Consider the following 15,539-nt stretch of genomic DNA (forward strand, 5'->3'; position numbering starts at 1 on the left):
TGGCACATCCACTGTGCTCTGTGAGGTCAGGCTGGTGACAATGCTGCAGGGGGCGTGATGTCACTGGCTGATGACGGACAGGAGGTGGCTGGTGGAGATTGCCCTGGGAGCATCTCTGCCCAACGCCCCATAATGGTGGCAGCTTTCGTTCACCACCACATACAGCTGAGCCCCGAGCAGCCATTTCCATGCTTAGGTGCAGGTGGGTGGCTAAGATGAAAAAAAAAAAAAAAGGCATTCCTTGCTCTGCAGAGCCCCTGGCTAGGTCAGTCTGGGAGCAAAGAGCTCCCGTGGTGGGGAGCTGGGAGCCACCCAGCGGCACTCACCGAGGCCACATTGACATAATCATCGTCCGAGAGGGTGTCCAGCATCTCATAGACCGAGGTCTTCATCAGCTTGAGGGTAAGGCCACTCACGCTGCCGCTCCTGGCAGGAGAGAGGGGTGCTGAGGGCTCAGCAGTGAGGGGACATAGGGGTCCCCGTCAGCGCTGTCCCATGCAGCTTCCCTGAGGCCACTAGTGGGACAGTGGCACCCCAGCGAGCTGTGCCACCGTCCTGGCCTGGCTCAGCCTGGCCACAGCCCCCACCCATGTACTCACACATCCACGATGATGACCATGTCCTTTGGGGAGGAGGCACCTTGAATATACCTGTGGGGTGCGGAGAGGGAGTCAGTGTCAGTGGGGTCAACTCATTTTGGGGGGGAACCCAACCCTGACAGGTGAAGCCCAAGAGCACAGCTGTGCTGAGAACACCTGTGCACTCATGGCTGCAGTGACCCTGCGGTGAGGAGCAGGGACAAGGCAGCGGCGGGCAAGCAGAGGTGAGGATGCGGCACGACACAGCATGGCACGGCAGACTGCCAGCAACCCACCGCTCGGTACCGTATCAGCCTAATGAGCTCTAAATGCTAAACTCTTCCATCATCGCAGGCCCTTTTCTGTGTGCTGATTATGCTGACACACACATTCATATTAAGATGCTATTTACCCCCCTGGTAGCTTCAAAGGCCAGGCTGATTAGGTTATTTTTAGCTACGAGGAGGAAAAATAATAACACTATGTAAATCCTCCCCTCTGAAAACAATTAAGGAACCCTTCCTCACCCCTTAAAGCACCCGCTCCCGCTCCCAGTCCCACTGTGCTTTCCTGCATGGAACAGAGCTGATGCGGTGCTGAGCACTCGTCCCGGCAATGGCCAGGCACACCCAGCTTCCTTGTCCCACTGCATGGGGCCTGATCCTGCCACAGCTGATGTCCAAGGGAGCCTCATCATTGTCCTGATCAGGATCAGGCCTGATGCAAATTAATTAGTGTGTTATTAGTATCAATTACTCACCATTACTGGGGAGGACTGGGGAAGGGGCAGGCTCTGATTGCTAATCCCAGGTCCTGATGTTCCTTAATGACAAGTGATTACCCAGGTGGAATGTGGGGTAAGGGATGCTAGCACGTGGGGCCATCCTGGTGTGGGTGCTGCATCCCCCCAACACCCCCTGCTCCTGCTGGCATGTAGGATGGGCAGGTAGCTGCCTGTGGGCTGGCAGAGGCTGGAGGGCTCAATGCCTGTCCTGCTCCCCAGGGCTGGGCTGCCAGTGCAGCACCAAGCCCAACTAAGATGCTGTCCGTAATGGGTTGTGGCAGCACATCTATCTCTGGCTGCCCTGCTCCTGGGCTCCGCAGGAGAAGGCTGTGGTTAATAGTGGCATTTGTCAAGGGAGGGGAAGGCAGGCAAGTGGCACCAGTGGCCCCGCCAAGGCTGCAGACAGGACACGGTCACTGCTGGGCCTGGCAGTGGAGTGGTGAGGGCTGTGTGCTGCACCGGGCCCCAGCAGGAGAGGACCCCAAAGGGGTGTCCCTGGGGGTGTGCTGCCCACCATTGTTGTTGCTGCTCCTCTGTGGCTGGGTGAGCAAGCAGGTGGCCAGCCTGGCTAGTGGGCAAGGAGCTGGGCTAGCTGGGCTTGGTAGTCCTCATATGCATCAGCAGCTACCCCCGAAACGGCCTGCCAGCCCCTCGCTGCCAATAACTCACATGGCCGCCTCAACGGAGAACAGTTAATAATTAATGTGGAGCAATCAAAGACAATTAACCATGGTAGCAGGGCCACTAATCTTCTGACCAGGAGAGGTGGCAGCTCCCGGCTCCCCCGGGATACAGGGCTCCCTGGGCACATGCTGGAGACCTGCACCCACTTTCCTCTCTGTGTCTGCATTTTTAGGCAGCAGCCACGGGCAGGACGGGGCTGCATCTCCCCCAGCCCCACGGGCAGCATGATAATTTGTGCTGCAAAGCCGGCAGCTCTACCTGGGCTAAGGGGAAGTGATTCAATGCCGACTCACTCGGTGTGGGCTAACTGGCTGCTTGCAGCTATTGCTTAACCACAGCCTAGTGCTGCTTGCCTGTTTCCATCCTCCTGGCTCACGGTTTCCAAGAGCTGGTTGTTTTCCCATTTAGATGGGAATGCTGGCTGGGACTAAGCGCTGGCAGCGAGGGATGGCTCTCCATCCTTGATCTGTATCCAAAGATTTATCTCTCCATCCCGCTCTGCCTTCCCAGAAAGAGGGGAGGGGAGCTGAGAGCTGCAGCTCAGATGCCCCTGCCTGTGTTAGTGTGTCTGTTTGCCAATGCCAACCATGTGTGAAATGGAAAGTGGAGGGAGCTGGCTGCTGCTGGCCGGGAAGGGCCAGTGAAGAGACCCCACTCCCCACCCAGCACCCCCTTACCAGGGCCGCCTGCGCACGTCGTAGAGGTCGATCTTATTGGGGGCTCTCCACGGGGTGGCTGTGGGGGGAAGGCAGGTGGTGAGTGAGGTGGGGCTGTCCCGGGACAGGGGACGTTGGGGACAGGGCAGAGAGACGCCCAGGGCTGGGAGGCGGCAGGCTCCGGTTGGGAGCTCACACCAATGGGATTTGTCACAATACAGTTATGTGTGCCATGCATCAGAGGATGCTTGCCCACATCTCATGGCGAGAAGGGCGTGGACTGCCCTTGACCAGCGTCCTCCACTGGCAATCAGCCCCCACTGCCCCCCCGCCACGCACCAGGGTAGTATCGGGTGACGCCGGTGGCACTGCCAAACACCTGCCAGAGCAGCGAGGGATCCTCCTTCCGGTTCTCGATAAAGACATCCTCCAGCGCCTGTGTCCAGTTCAGCTCATTGAGGATGACGGTGGCTGCAGGAGACAGAGTTGGGGGCAGGTGGATGGATGCGGGGAAGCAGTGGAGCTGGGGTGAGCTGGGGGGTGACAGAGACCATGGTGTCTCCACAGTGATGTCAGGGACGGAAAGGCAGTGTGTTCCCTCTGCCTCTTCCCAGGGAGGAGCCCACAAGGGCTTTGCAGCCACTCCCACAACCCCCTGGCCCCCTCACTCCCATCTGGCTCCAGCATTAACCTGCTGTCCCTTGTCCCCAGAGACTGAAGCCACCCTCCAGGGCTCCCCCAAGCACTCACCATCCCTGCTCCCTGCCTCTGAGGCAGAAACAACCACCACAGGGGACAGCTAGCTTGACATCTCACCCCCTTCCTGGCAAAACACCCCGCTCCTCCAGCCACCATGCCAGCCCTGCTCCCTGGGGACAGCCACCAGCTGGGAAACCAAGGGGTTGTGTCCTCCTGAGGCCATATGGAGCCTCCCAGGCCCTGCTCTGCATTCCCGCTGGCCCTCGCACCTGACGCAAAAGCAATTAAGATGCTGGCAAACAGCAGTTTTAAATTATTCAGTTATTAAAGCAAAAGATAAGCTGCTGGCAGCCCCAGCCTGTGATTAATCAAGGGGGACTGGTGGAGCATAGAGGGGCAGTGTGGCAGGTATGGGGCTGGCTAGCTGGTGGGGATGCTGCCTCAGGGACAGAGGAACTGCCTGGCACTCACAGGGCCCTTCCAGGCACCCCAGACAACTGGGATTGCCCTGGCATCCCATGCTGGGCCACCCCGGGACTGTGGCGTGGAGGAGCCAGCCGAACCATTGCGGGCAGGAGTGAGCAGACGGCAGTACGCCAAGGTCAGGTGCTGCTCCCTCCTGGGGGACCCTCAAAGCATTTTTGGGGTGCAAGAGCTCCCAGGAGCAGCCCTTTCTCCTTGGCATTTGGCACAGCAACCAGTGTGGTGCTACAGGGCAGCTGGCATGCATTAAGGAGTATATTTAGCTCTCCCAAGGCTTCCTCCCACACTTGTCCCTCTTCAAAACACCGTCATCACCACTCCAAGGCTTCACCATGGCCCTGAGGCGCTGGTGGGACATGGGCAGGTTTCACCCCAGGGTGAATCCTGGATCCCTCCATCCCAGCACCGCTGCTGAAGAAGACTTCTTCCCTCAGACAGCTGTGCCTTCAACCTGTGATTTACTCTGCCCGTATCTCCCGAGCCATTTCCCAGTGCCGTGCATGCACAGAATGCTGTTACCTGGGCACTTAGGATGATTTCTTGTTTGGCTCTGTCACAGGACGTGGTTTTTCCTGGGAGAAGGGGCCGTGAGCAGGCTGCCAGGCTCCTGCCTGCCTGGAGCAGCCCCGAGCAGTGCTGCCAGCCTCAGCCAGGCACTAGGCTGGGCACTGACATGTCTCCAACAGCCCTGGCAGTGCCTGCACCCCTCGGTTGAGGCCAGAGCTGCTAGCCCTCCTGGTGACATCTCTGTCCTAGTTCCCATCTTGTCCCTGTCCCCATCAGGGTGAGCTCAGCCCCGCCCTGCCAGCGAATGATTGCAGATTTAATTAAAAATGGCACAGTAAATAAAACACATATAGGATGTAATTTGTGTGTGTAGTGAGGGGTGACGGCGGAGGGCGTCTCCACAGTGGTTTAATTAGCGTGCCAGGCAGCGATAGTGCCTCTCCACCGGATCCCACTGGGGAGATGCTCCCCGCCCACAGCTCTGCGGGCACTGGCCACGTTTGCATGTGTCCCCAGAAGGAAAGGGCACATGGGTGGCTCTGTGCCCGCACCCCAAACCCCTCTCCACGGTGCAGCAGCTGAGCACCCTGCCCTGCACCCTGGCTTTTCAGAGCACCTGGGCATGGCCAAACATGGTCTGATCCCTGTGCTCACACACTGCTGCGCCTGTGGCTCCAGCCCCTTTCCCAGCTGGGAAGGGGCTTTGGGAGGGTGTTCCCCCATTGGGACCCCCATCCCCTCTCCAGCATCCCTCTCTGAGCAGCCATAAGTCCCTGGAGCATGTTAATCTCCAATTTTTTCTCGTCCCACAGCTGAGTGGGGTGATTTATGTGGCCCTGGCAGGGCATCAGCCATGGCATTGGCTGGTGAGGAGTAACAAATATTTCATCCCACACAGCCCACCCTGCTCGCGTGATGTGCTTCATTAGCTGCCTGGTCTGCGCTAGCCGGGTAATAAAACTAATTGCAAATTTCTAATCCACTGCTGCCGCCGTGGTGAAATCGTCGCACCGATGCGGCTCTGAGCATGGCTGTGCTGGTAACGAGCCTGTGTACCGGGAAAGCACCGCTTGGGGCAGGAACGTGAGCTCAGCCCCCACCAGCACCGTGACCACCCAGGAGCCTTCAGCAAGTGCCACTGAAACAAGGGGCTGTGGGGACGGTGGTGCTCTTGGCAGGGTGGGGAGATGAGGAGTGCCTCCCAACAGCAGGGGCTGGGGCTGGATGCAGGATGTAGCCCACGGGTGCTGGAGGATGATCTCCAGCTGGGAGTAGTCCCCAGCTTGGTGCAGAGCAGCCACTAGAGGGAAATGGAGACCGACTGTCACCATGTGCCACCGCAGCAGGGTGAGGTAGGAGAGAGCTCTGGAAGCTCAGGGACTATGTCACCTCCTGGGGGGGACTGAAAATTGGTGTGCACATCCTATCACATCTGTCTGTCCATCCATCCGTCGTCCTGGGCTGGCCCACCGACCTGGTCCTCCTTTTTGGAGCAGCCCGCACCCTCTGGCAGCCGCAGGGGCACGGCCACAAGGCTGTCACCCCCTGCACTCTCCCCGCAGTGGGGGCTACCCGGGGGTGGCATTGCACTGTCCTGCAATCGTCCTTGGCTTCCTTCCTGAAAGATTTCAGCTGCTTTTTCTCCCTTTTCATAACCTCAGACCCACACAGCCCGAAGCCAGTCACCTGGCACCCCTGCTTCGCCCTCTCCAACCACCCAGCCCCATCTCACTCCCTTCTATGAGCAGGGAGTTGCTGCCCCTGTAATTGCTCCTGCACAGAGCCGCTCTGTCCCTCTGATCATCTCCAGCGCCCACTTTAAACCTCCTCGAGCTTTGCGGAGCTCTTCTACAGGGAGAATCACAGCCATGTGGGCGCAGCTGGGCTTTACCCAGTGCCATAATTACCATTTCTCTTTTGCTCTCCATCCCTTCCTAATTACCCCTAACCCCCTGATTTGCCTCTTTGGCCCGTGCTGAGCTCCTGAGGGTCCCTGGGGAGGGACATCTAGTCACCTCTGTCCTGACATGGTGACTCTGCCTCTTCTCACTGCCCGCCCGGCTGGGAGCCAGCCTGCCCTGGCATGGACACCCAGCCGGGGCACCCAGGGGTGCTGGTCCCTGGAGCTGTGGGACCCAGAGCAAGAGAGATGGAGGCTAAGCCCAGCCTGGCAGCACAGAGTGGAGTGGAGTGGGTGAGGAGCGGCACTCACAGCCTTTGTAGATGTCCGTGGGGATCTGCACAGCAGCGTATGAATAGTTAACCTTGGTCTTGAAGTTGGCGTCATCGGTGAACTCCAGCTTCAAGGAGTTGGACTTCTCCCTCTCGATCTCTTCTCCGTCAGGATCGTCCTGGGGAAGAAGCAGAGCACACAGGGTCACCCCAAGGTGTGCCAGCCCTGGATGCACACCGGGAATGCCACTGCCCAAAGCCCATCACCAAACATCCCCCTGGGGAGACTGGCAATGCCAGCTCTCATGCCGGATTAAGCCTGCAGCCTGTGCCAGTGGCACAGGGGAATGGGTGGGCATAAAGGTGTTGGCTACCCTTGACTCTCTGTCTTTGGTAGCATAGCAGGTATTAAATCAGACAAGAAAAAAACCCAAACAAAAAAAAAAGCCTTGAAAATCAATTAGCAGCAAAAGGCAACTATCAAAGAACAAATTAAAATGGAGTGCAGCTTAGCGCTCTGTCAATAAGCAATGCAAACAATATTTAATTATGGTGGAGAGACGGCGAATTCCCCACCGTCGGCACTGGAACGCACTCCCTTGCCTTCCCAGCCCTCCTCTCCCTTCCCGGGGCTCTGCTGCCAATATGGAGGTAAAAACCCTCCAGCAAGGCAGGGTGGGGCTGAGCTGGTGCAGGCAGAATGGCTGGGTGGTTGCAGGCAGGGGGACAGGGTCCCAGCCAAGGTGCAGGGCCATGCAGGGAAGTGGGAGGACGGGGCTGGCCTTGCCACAGAGCTGGGGAGGTCACCTTTGCCATCCTGCTGGGAGAAAAGAAAGCCAGGAGAAGGCACTGGCTCTGGGCTGCCACTTTTCTGCCATGGGCCCAGCAGTGGGAGAAGGCTGTTTGCAGCTGGCTGTGAGATGCTTAGGGTGGGGAGGAGGAGGAGGATGCAGCATCTGCCCTCTGTGTCCCCGGAGCTACATCCCTGCTGAAGAGGGGCCCAGCACAGAGCTGCCTACCCCATCTGTGGGCAGGTACAGGCAATACACGAGCAGGGACATGCCAAGCTTGAGCTGGGGAGCAGGACGGCTCTGGCCACCTTCCCATGGACCCTGGCCGCGGGAGCAAAATGGGGCAGGAGGGGTGTGGCAGAGTAGGAGTGGATCCGGCTGCCGAGCCACCCAGTGAGTGAACGAATTCCCCTCAAGAAGCAGCTCAATGCCTCTTCCTTTGTGCCTCCCTGTGAGAAGTGCCTATCTCGGAGCCTGTGTAAGGCCGTCTGATTGCAGTAGCAGAGATCAACCCCGCAGAAACGACAGCGGACGTGACTGGAAGTGTGAGCAGCTCCAGGCAGGGCTTGTGCAGTGCTGTGCTGGGTCCATCCATCTGGAGGGATGCCCCGTGACATCCCATGGCAAAGCACCCCAGCACCAGCAGCGCCGAGGGGTAGGGAACAGTCCCATCCTGCTGCCCTTAATGGCCCCAAGCAAGCAGCTCTCCCACTGGTCAGGCTGCTCTCAACAAAACCCAGGAGATAAAAGATGTGAATTTCTCATGGGAAAAGCCACATATTTAAAGAAAAAAATATGTGTTTGGCAGATAAACTACAAAGCTTGTTTAAAACTCATCCTGGCCTCCTCCCTGTTTCCCCTTCGCAGATGACACAGAGAGATACCACTTCCCCTGCACCAGCTCCGGCCAGCCACCAAGGTGGTGACATTCCCCTGACATTGTGATGGGTGGCCAAACCATTCTCCACAGTTCGGGAGAGTAACAGGATTGATACGCAAGGTTCGGGTTTTAATTCCAGCCAATGGATTGTGAGTGTAAATACACCACCAAGCTGACCCCAGTGTAGGGACTCCAGCCACCCAGAAAGATTCCGAACTCAATTATAGCCACAGTAGCCAAGCTGGAGGTTGGGCAGAAACTGTCCCCACCTCCCCCAAGCCATGTCATCAAGATCGAAATCCAGATTATGCTATCAAATTTCAAGTAAATCTGGCGAAAAGGCACAAAACTGACTGCTGGACTCTCTGCAAAGCCGCGATGCTGCAGCAGAGCTGGCACCCCAGCTGCATGCCAGGCCACGGGCTATCTGGACAGTAGATCCAGTCCTGAGCCTGCCATCAGTGTGGGATTAGGTCTTGGGGGGAAAGCAGTTGCACACACAATAGTTTGTCGCTGCCAACCTCTCTGAGCATCAGACGGTGATTTAGTGGCACCTGCTGAAAAAGTCTTTAGATGGGATAAAGCTGTGGCCCCAAGGGCACCTGCAGCACCAAAAACTCTGCTTTGACACTAAAACCTTTTTTTTCCTGAGCAAAGTCCTGGTGACACCTCCCTGTCCCTCTCCATCTCAAATCAGCGGGGCACCCTGCCTCGGTCCGGCCTATCCGCTGCCTCTGCCACCACCAGGAGCCCAGAAAATCTAACCTTCCCTGTTTCCCCCACGCTGGCATGGTTATTCCCCACTTCACCGGAGCTGGAACTACTGTGTATAATCACTGCTCCTCTGTTCATCATTATTCTGTTATATCACCCACTTCTGAGGGGCTAATTTGTATTCTGCCAGGTTCAGCGCTGTCTGGCTGCTCTCATTCATGTAGCTGTAAAGAGGCATATGTATAGATCTTGGAGACAAATATACAGCTATCTATACGTAGGACACTTCATGCATCACTGACACCTATATGGCAAACAGACCTGCAGAAATAGCTGATGTTATCCAAGCTACGTTTATCCTTTATCCATAAATCTCCTGACCTCAACCGAGTTATTCCTGTTTAAGGCAGGCTGAATTTGGCCCCTGAAATGGGGTCATTTCCTCCCGGATGAAGGCAGGCAAAGCCGTCATCAGCCCAGGCAGGGATGGGAGCACCTCAGTGCTAAGCTGGGGCTACAAGGAGCCACCTCGGGAAGGCCAGAGGAAGAAATTATGCATTAAATTTGTATCAGAGCAAAGAAGAAGATGATTCAAGTTCTTCTGGATTTACACCAGTTTAACTGAGAGCATCTTGGCAGGCCCCCAGCCAGATTTTGCAGTATTTCTCATCATTACATTTCAAAAGAACTTGGAAACATCTTTTTATCTGTTACAATATGTACAACGTAACACAAATAGATGCTACAGTTTGAATAGATTATTTGCTACACACCATTAGAAATTGACTCCATGGCTATATATCAATATTATACGTATTTATTGCTTCAGCAAGAAGCCATCACATGCCGAGAGCTTTTGCCATCTTCAGTGCTTTAGCACCTGGGTTGCCAGTCACAACATTTTCTCTTGAGTCTCCCAAAATGACAGATGGGACAAAACCCCAATACCCAGTGAGCACCAGTGGCACCTCTCAACAGCTCTTCTGGAGGCTGCCACGCTCTCGGCAATTACCTGCCTTCCATCACATCCAGGCTGCTGCTGCGAGAGGACAGCCAGCCTGCCCATGGGCACAAGGACTATCAGGGGTCCCCACCAGTGACCAGGTTTGGACCTGTGGATGGAGCTGGGGATGTGACCTGGCACCGCAGCAATGTCTCAGCCAGGCAGCTCTGGTGGATGCAGACATCCCTGTTCAGTGCTCATCTCCATGGGAACGAGCCATCACAGCTAATGATGACTGTTCAAATGGCAGCACAGATGAAAATGGAGGGCTGATCTGGCTAGCAGTGCAGGCGGCTGCTCCGGGATCCCAGCTGGGGTTTCGCAGCTCCGGACTTGTGGGTAGCCGCAGCCTTCCCCCATGGTGCTCCTCCTGGTACACTTGGCACCAGCAGGGCTCCTGTGAGCCACAGCACCCCGACAGCATCCCTGCATCCCATGTCCTGCCCCTCATAGGCCTAAGCAAGAATCTATTGTACCGAGATCCCAATATATCCTTTTAAATTTCCTAGGGGCGCCCATCCATGCTAAGTCTGGAAAACCCAGCAAAATATTCATATCAACATGCTATGATTACTACTAATAATGAATACAAATGGGATGTGTGGCTCAATTCACCTGCAAGCCTCAAAGCCTTTGCAAAGGTGGAGGATTCACTGCTGTCCTCCGCAGGCATGTCTTCCTGCCCGGCAAAGCCCCTGGCTGCGCCCATGTAGCCCCCACCAGCAGCATCGCCTTGCGGTGGGAGCCGGGGGCTTCTTGGCAGAAGTGTTTTGTTGTTGTTGTTGCTAGAAAGTGCCATTTTTTACAAGAAAGGGCCAGCTTTTGGATCTGAACAGCACACGTTCCTGCTCTCCCTGCACAAGCTGTCTTGGGGGAGGCTGCTCCCACATTTTGAGACTGAAAGATTTTGAAACCATCCAAACAAAGTATGTCAGCCCATTTGGGGAGTCTGAGGAAATCTCAACCCCCCTTTTTTTTTCCCAAATTCAGAAGGATTTTTTTTTCCCCTTTAACTGCAAACCCACCACTGCCCTGCGCCAGCTCTCAGGGCAAGCGCGGCAGGCTGAGCGGGGGGGCTGAAGCCCATCCCCAGGGCTGCAGTCCTGCCCTCTGCCCCCGCAGCAAGCTCCAAGGCACATGACTAAGAAATTTCAAGACTGTGCAAAAGGGCCTTTCTCCTTAAATATCTCAGCTTTTCCTGAAATGCGGTAATTTAATGCCAGGGAGGGAGACGCTGTGCTCTGCAGCCATGTTCCTGCTTTTATAGCAGCCCAGGTTATAAATAACAATCAGCCTCTCCCACCAGCCTGCTCCCCTAGCCCCCTTCGCTTTTTTAAATCTTTGCCAAAGGTACTGTTTAGAGATCTTTCTAGACCATTTATTTTTAAATTACCAGCCAGAGGAGAGAAGAAGGGAAAAAAAAAAGGACACAGGCAAAAGAAAGAAACTTCTGGGGCTGATAGCTTATCGAGAGGAAATCCAAATGTCACATTAGTTGAGAAAGTTGGAAGATTAAATTTTCCAACACCCTTCATCTGCTGCTGACATTTAGGGTTGTTTTTTTTCCCCTCCTCCCTCTCCTCATCACATCTCCCAAGAGAGGTGAGCAGCAAGCGGGCAGTCCCTACCTGCAGCCGGGACTGGCGCCATGCTTTCCCCTGCCTCCCCTGCGCCTGGGGGTGCCGAGGCTGGCACAGAGCCTCCCACCACCAGCCCCTTGCTCTCACCCCTCCCCGGGGACCTCCAGCAGGCGGGTGGGTGCCAGAGGACCGACCTTGGGCTGAGGATACCTTCACGGAGCTGTGCTGCATTCCACCAGAGAATGGTACATTCCAGGGGATTTTGGCCTCAGCTGTGACTTAAGCATCATCCCCTGCCACAAATGCAGTATTAAAGATAGAAAATCACTTTATTTCTGTGTTGTTCGGCCTGTGATACCCAATAGAGAGTGTCTGCTGATTTGAACACTTTTCCCTGGATAAACCCCACGGCCCTTGCTAGTGGGGAAAGGTGAAAACTTCTCCGCTTCTGCAAACATTCTGACAGCCTTGGGGACCCTCAGGAAAATTTTCTGATGTTCCCATTTGTTCAAAACCACTTGGAAATCCAAAATCTGTTTAGAAAGATAGGGGAGGTGCAATCAAAATGAATAGGAAGCTCATTTCTTCCTGTAGTTAAAGCCGGTGTAAGGCTTGTGAATAAGCCCCAGTTACATTGAATAGGCATTGTCCATCAGAACTAACTCCATTTCAGCTAGATCCTGCTCAATTTAAATATAAAAATTGAAGCTAAATAAAGAAAAGACAGAAAGAGCATTATTTAGTTCCATTCAGACGTTCTGGTATCATCTCCCTCCTTTTTTATTTCAGCATCACCTTCTTTTCTCTCCATTATTTTTGCTGGAATCAAATTTCTTGGGATTTCACTGGGAAGCAGCAACAGCATTGATAGGGAAGTGCCCTTCCTGCCAAACCCACAAACCTCGGCAACAGGACACCCTCAATTTTGCTTGGTATTTCCCCAGAGGAGGACTGAAGTCAGTGTGTCTGATGATGGATTTGCAGGGTTGTTCCTAATGACATGCCAGCTCCCTTGGGGAAGGGCTGAGGGCCAGGGAGACGAGTCCTGTGGTCCCCAGGGACACCATGCCAGGCACGATTTCTCCCTGGCACCCCATGTGCCGGGAGGGCTTGGTGGGCACAGCTCTGAGGTCGAGATGCCTCCTATTTCCTAATCCTGCCTAATACAACTAGGGATGCTCTCCTCACTTGCAGAAATGGCCAATCCCAAAGCTAACAGCCAGGAGCTGCCAGCTCGGATTGCCACGGCTGACACTGGCTGGGTGTGGGCAGCTGGGACCAGTCAGGGTAACATTGGGTATGGGGACGTCCAGGTCCCCTGTCCACTGCGTCGTGGCAGTAATGGCAAAATCCCTGCCCAGCTTGATGGATGCATCAGTTCTGCTCCTCAGCGCCCCCAGCAGGGAGCTGCCCTACTCCCTGGGCTGTCTCCTCCTGCCTTGACTGCCAGCCAGTTTTTCCTCTGCTTCTATCCAAAATCCGCTTTAATGCATTTTAAGCCCATTAGCTCCATCCTCTCCGGAGCGGCCATGCAGAGCACGATCCTCCCCTCCCTCCTTTGGCAGCTTCCCCCAGGCTGGGGAGGGACAGGAGACATCTCCTGCTCTGAATGAGTGGGACCCTGAGCAGGAAAAACCACATGCCCTCCCCTTCGATCACAGCATCTGCCTGGCCTCTCCATCCCACCTCCCAGACTCTCCACAGCTTTGGCTTCCCCTGGCAAGGAGCCCTCTTGCTGTCACCACCTGGAGACAATAGCACCAGGGGTTTCTCGGTAACTCTGCTTTGAAGGCATCCATCCTCCACTCCAGCCTGACCCCAGCCCTGCTCTGGTGCATCACCTCCACGGCAGGGCGAGAGGAGAGCCAGAGCTCAGCGTAGGGCACATCGCCCAAGCTGGTGGGACTCCATCAAGCCCAGATCCTCCCCTCCCTTCTGCATGGGGCCTTCTGAAGGCTCACGGGGTCATCCAAGCATTATTTTCAGATGAGGCCGTGTGGCCTGCAAGAGGTTTGCCGCCGACACCACATGCCGCTGCTGCTCCACTCCTGGCTCTGCCTCGGGGCAAGAACTGGTCCTAGGGCACCAGCCCTGGCTGGGGCTAACGCCAAGCCCCTACCCCGCTCTGCTCGGGGCTCCCGGCCAGCTCCGAGGACACTGTGATGCACCCACTTCCCAGCAGCCCCATCACTGACCCACTGAGGCCCTGTTTTGGAAGGATCCCATGGCACAACGTAGGAGCCAGGTGACCCATCACCTGCCAGCAAAGTGGGGTGCTGTGGGGCACCAGCCATTGCTGGTGGGGCACCCTGCACTCGCGGTGTGGCACCTGAGTGCTGTCACTGTCACCATGCAAAGGAGCTGGCAAATGCCAGCCCCCTCGGGAGCACCAGGAGAGTGGAGATGTCGGGTCTGTATTTAAAGCACTGATTGCCAGAAATCACAGGACGGCTATGCCAGGAGGGGGGCAGAGGATTAAATTCAGTCTCTAATTAAAGGTTTGCTCTTCATTTGAATTTCAGATGCCAGTTTTAATTTTAGAAACTTTTGCAGGCAGTGGAGCGACCTGCCCACCTGCCTGCTGCTGGGCCCGGCGCCGGCAGCCAGACGCCACCATGGCTTGGCTGCGGGGGGGACACGGCTGTGCACCAGGCACTCACTGCCCACCGCACAGTCTTGTTACACCAGCCGTAATGAATGCTGTGCCATGTGCCCCAGTACGGTGCTGGGACAGCTGCAGCAAGGGGCTCAGCCCTGGCAAGGGGCAGTGACTGTGCCAGCAGTGCAGCAGGGATGGTACTCACGTATTCAGTGTCGGCCTTGGAGTCATAATACTCGATGTCTTCCTCCTGCAGAGAAAAGAGACAGCTGAGTTAGTGCCAGGCAGGGATGGGGATGGCAGGGATGGGGATGGCAGCGATGGGGATGGCGGGGGGGGTCCCTCCCCCTTACTCATTCCCTCGGCACCTCTGCCATGTGCTGGCAGCCACCACATTGCTGAGGACCGAACCCTGCCCGCCCCACATCCCCCTCATCTGCCCTCCAAGGACTGGCCATCGCCTGCCATGCTTCAATCTGCTCTTGGCTGCTGCCAAGCCACAGCAGCATGGGGCCATGCACAGCCTCCACCATGGCCAAACAGCCCTGTGCCAGTGCCACCGGCATGAGCCTTCTGAAGGCTGCAACTGTGTGCAAGACTGCACCGTGTCCCCACGCCCAGGTCCTGCTGCAAGCATTGGGAGTTATAGGAGAGCTGGGCACGGGCAGCAAGGCAGGCAGCGGCCCCACAGCCAGCAGAGCTCGCCTCCCCTTGCGGCAGAAACGGGGAGAAGAGTGTCCTTGCTTCCGCAGAGAAATGCACGTCGTTAATTTGGGGTATTTAGAGCCTGTTTAGGCAGAAAGGTCTGCTTGGATCCCCCTTCTCCACGTGTCAGGATGTGAGGCAGCTGATAAAATTCCTAAAGAGGCAATTTGGAGAGCAGCAGTGCTGTCACAACAGCGTTTTGTGTGCCATCAGAAGGGGTAATTAAAGGGCACTCGGAGACTCTTCTCTGCGTGCCATGATGCGAGCGTGAGGCAGGCGTACCGGCAGCCGTCGTGGCACTAACATGTCTGCCATTCAATCAGCCATCAGCAGCCGCTGTGCAAACCAGCCTTCCTCCCCCCATGCGCAGGCAGCATTTTGGGATGATTATTGCTGTTGTTATTTAACAAGGAAAGTGATCTGGGCACAGAACAGAAACGCAGCCAAAACCTTAATGGTGCTGACTGCATGCCTGTCCTCCCCACCCCTCCTCTGCTGCTGCCTCTGCAGCACCCAGCCTGGCCACAGGCTCGTGCCAGGCTGGTGGCACCGTGACACCCAGCCCAGCCTGGTCATGGGCTTGTGCTGGTGGCACCAAGACACCCAGCCCAGCCTGGTCACGTGCTTGTGCTCGGGAAAGGGACCAACAGGTCTGAGCAACTTGCCAGGCAGCCAGCAGCACCCACTCCACTGTCCAGCCCCAC

General features: G+C 56.1%; 1 protein-coding gene across 3 annotated transcripts in view; it reads right to left on the minus strand.

The window, feature by feature from the left end:
- CACNA2D2 (calcium voltage-gated channel auxiliary subunit alpha2delta 2) overlaps nt 1–15,539 on the minus strand; it is a 222,064-nt gene that overhangs the window by 18,041 nt on the left and 188,484 nt on the right. For 2 of the 3 annotated variants that reach the window (XM_086470321.1, XM_086470320.1), the window contains exons 5-10: nt 14,336–14,380; nt 6,604–6,742; nt 3,042–3,173; nt 2,724–2,781; nt 600–650; nt 327–426 (exon numbers count right to left, since the gene is read on the minus strand). In XM_086470321.1, coding sequence (XP_086326447.1) covers nt 327–426; nt 600–650; nt 2,724–2,781; nt 3,042–3,173; nt 6,604–6,742; nt 14,336–14,380 — 525 coding nt within the window. Of the gene's footprint in view, nt 1–326; nt 427–599; nt 651–2,723; nt 2,782–3,041; nt 3,174–6,603; nt 6,743–14,320; nt 14,381–15,539 lie in introns of all 3 variants that reach the window. The other variant, XM_086470319.1, reaches the window with a different exon arrangement.

Source organism: Leptosomus discolor, chromosome 9 (assembly GCF_034619465.1).
Source record: "Leptosomus discolor isolate bLepDis1 chromosome 9, bLepDis1.hap2, whole genome shotgun sequence".
NCBI classification, from domain to species: Eukaryota; Metazoa; Chordata; class Aves; order Leptosomiformes; family Leptosomidae; genus Leptosomus; species Leptosomus discolor.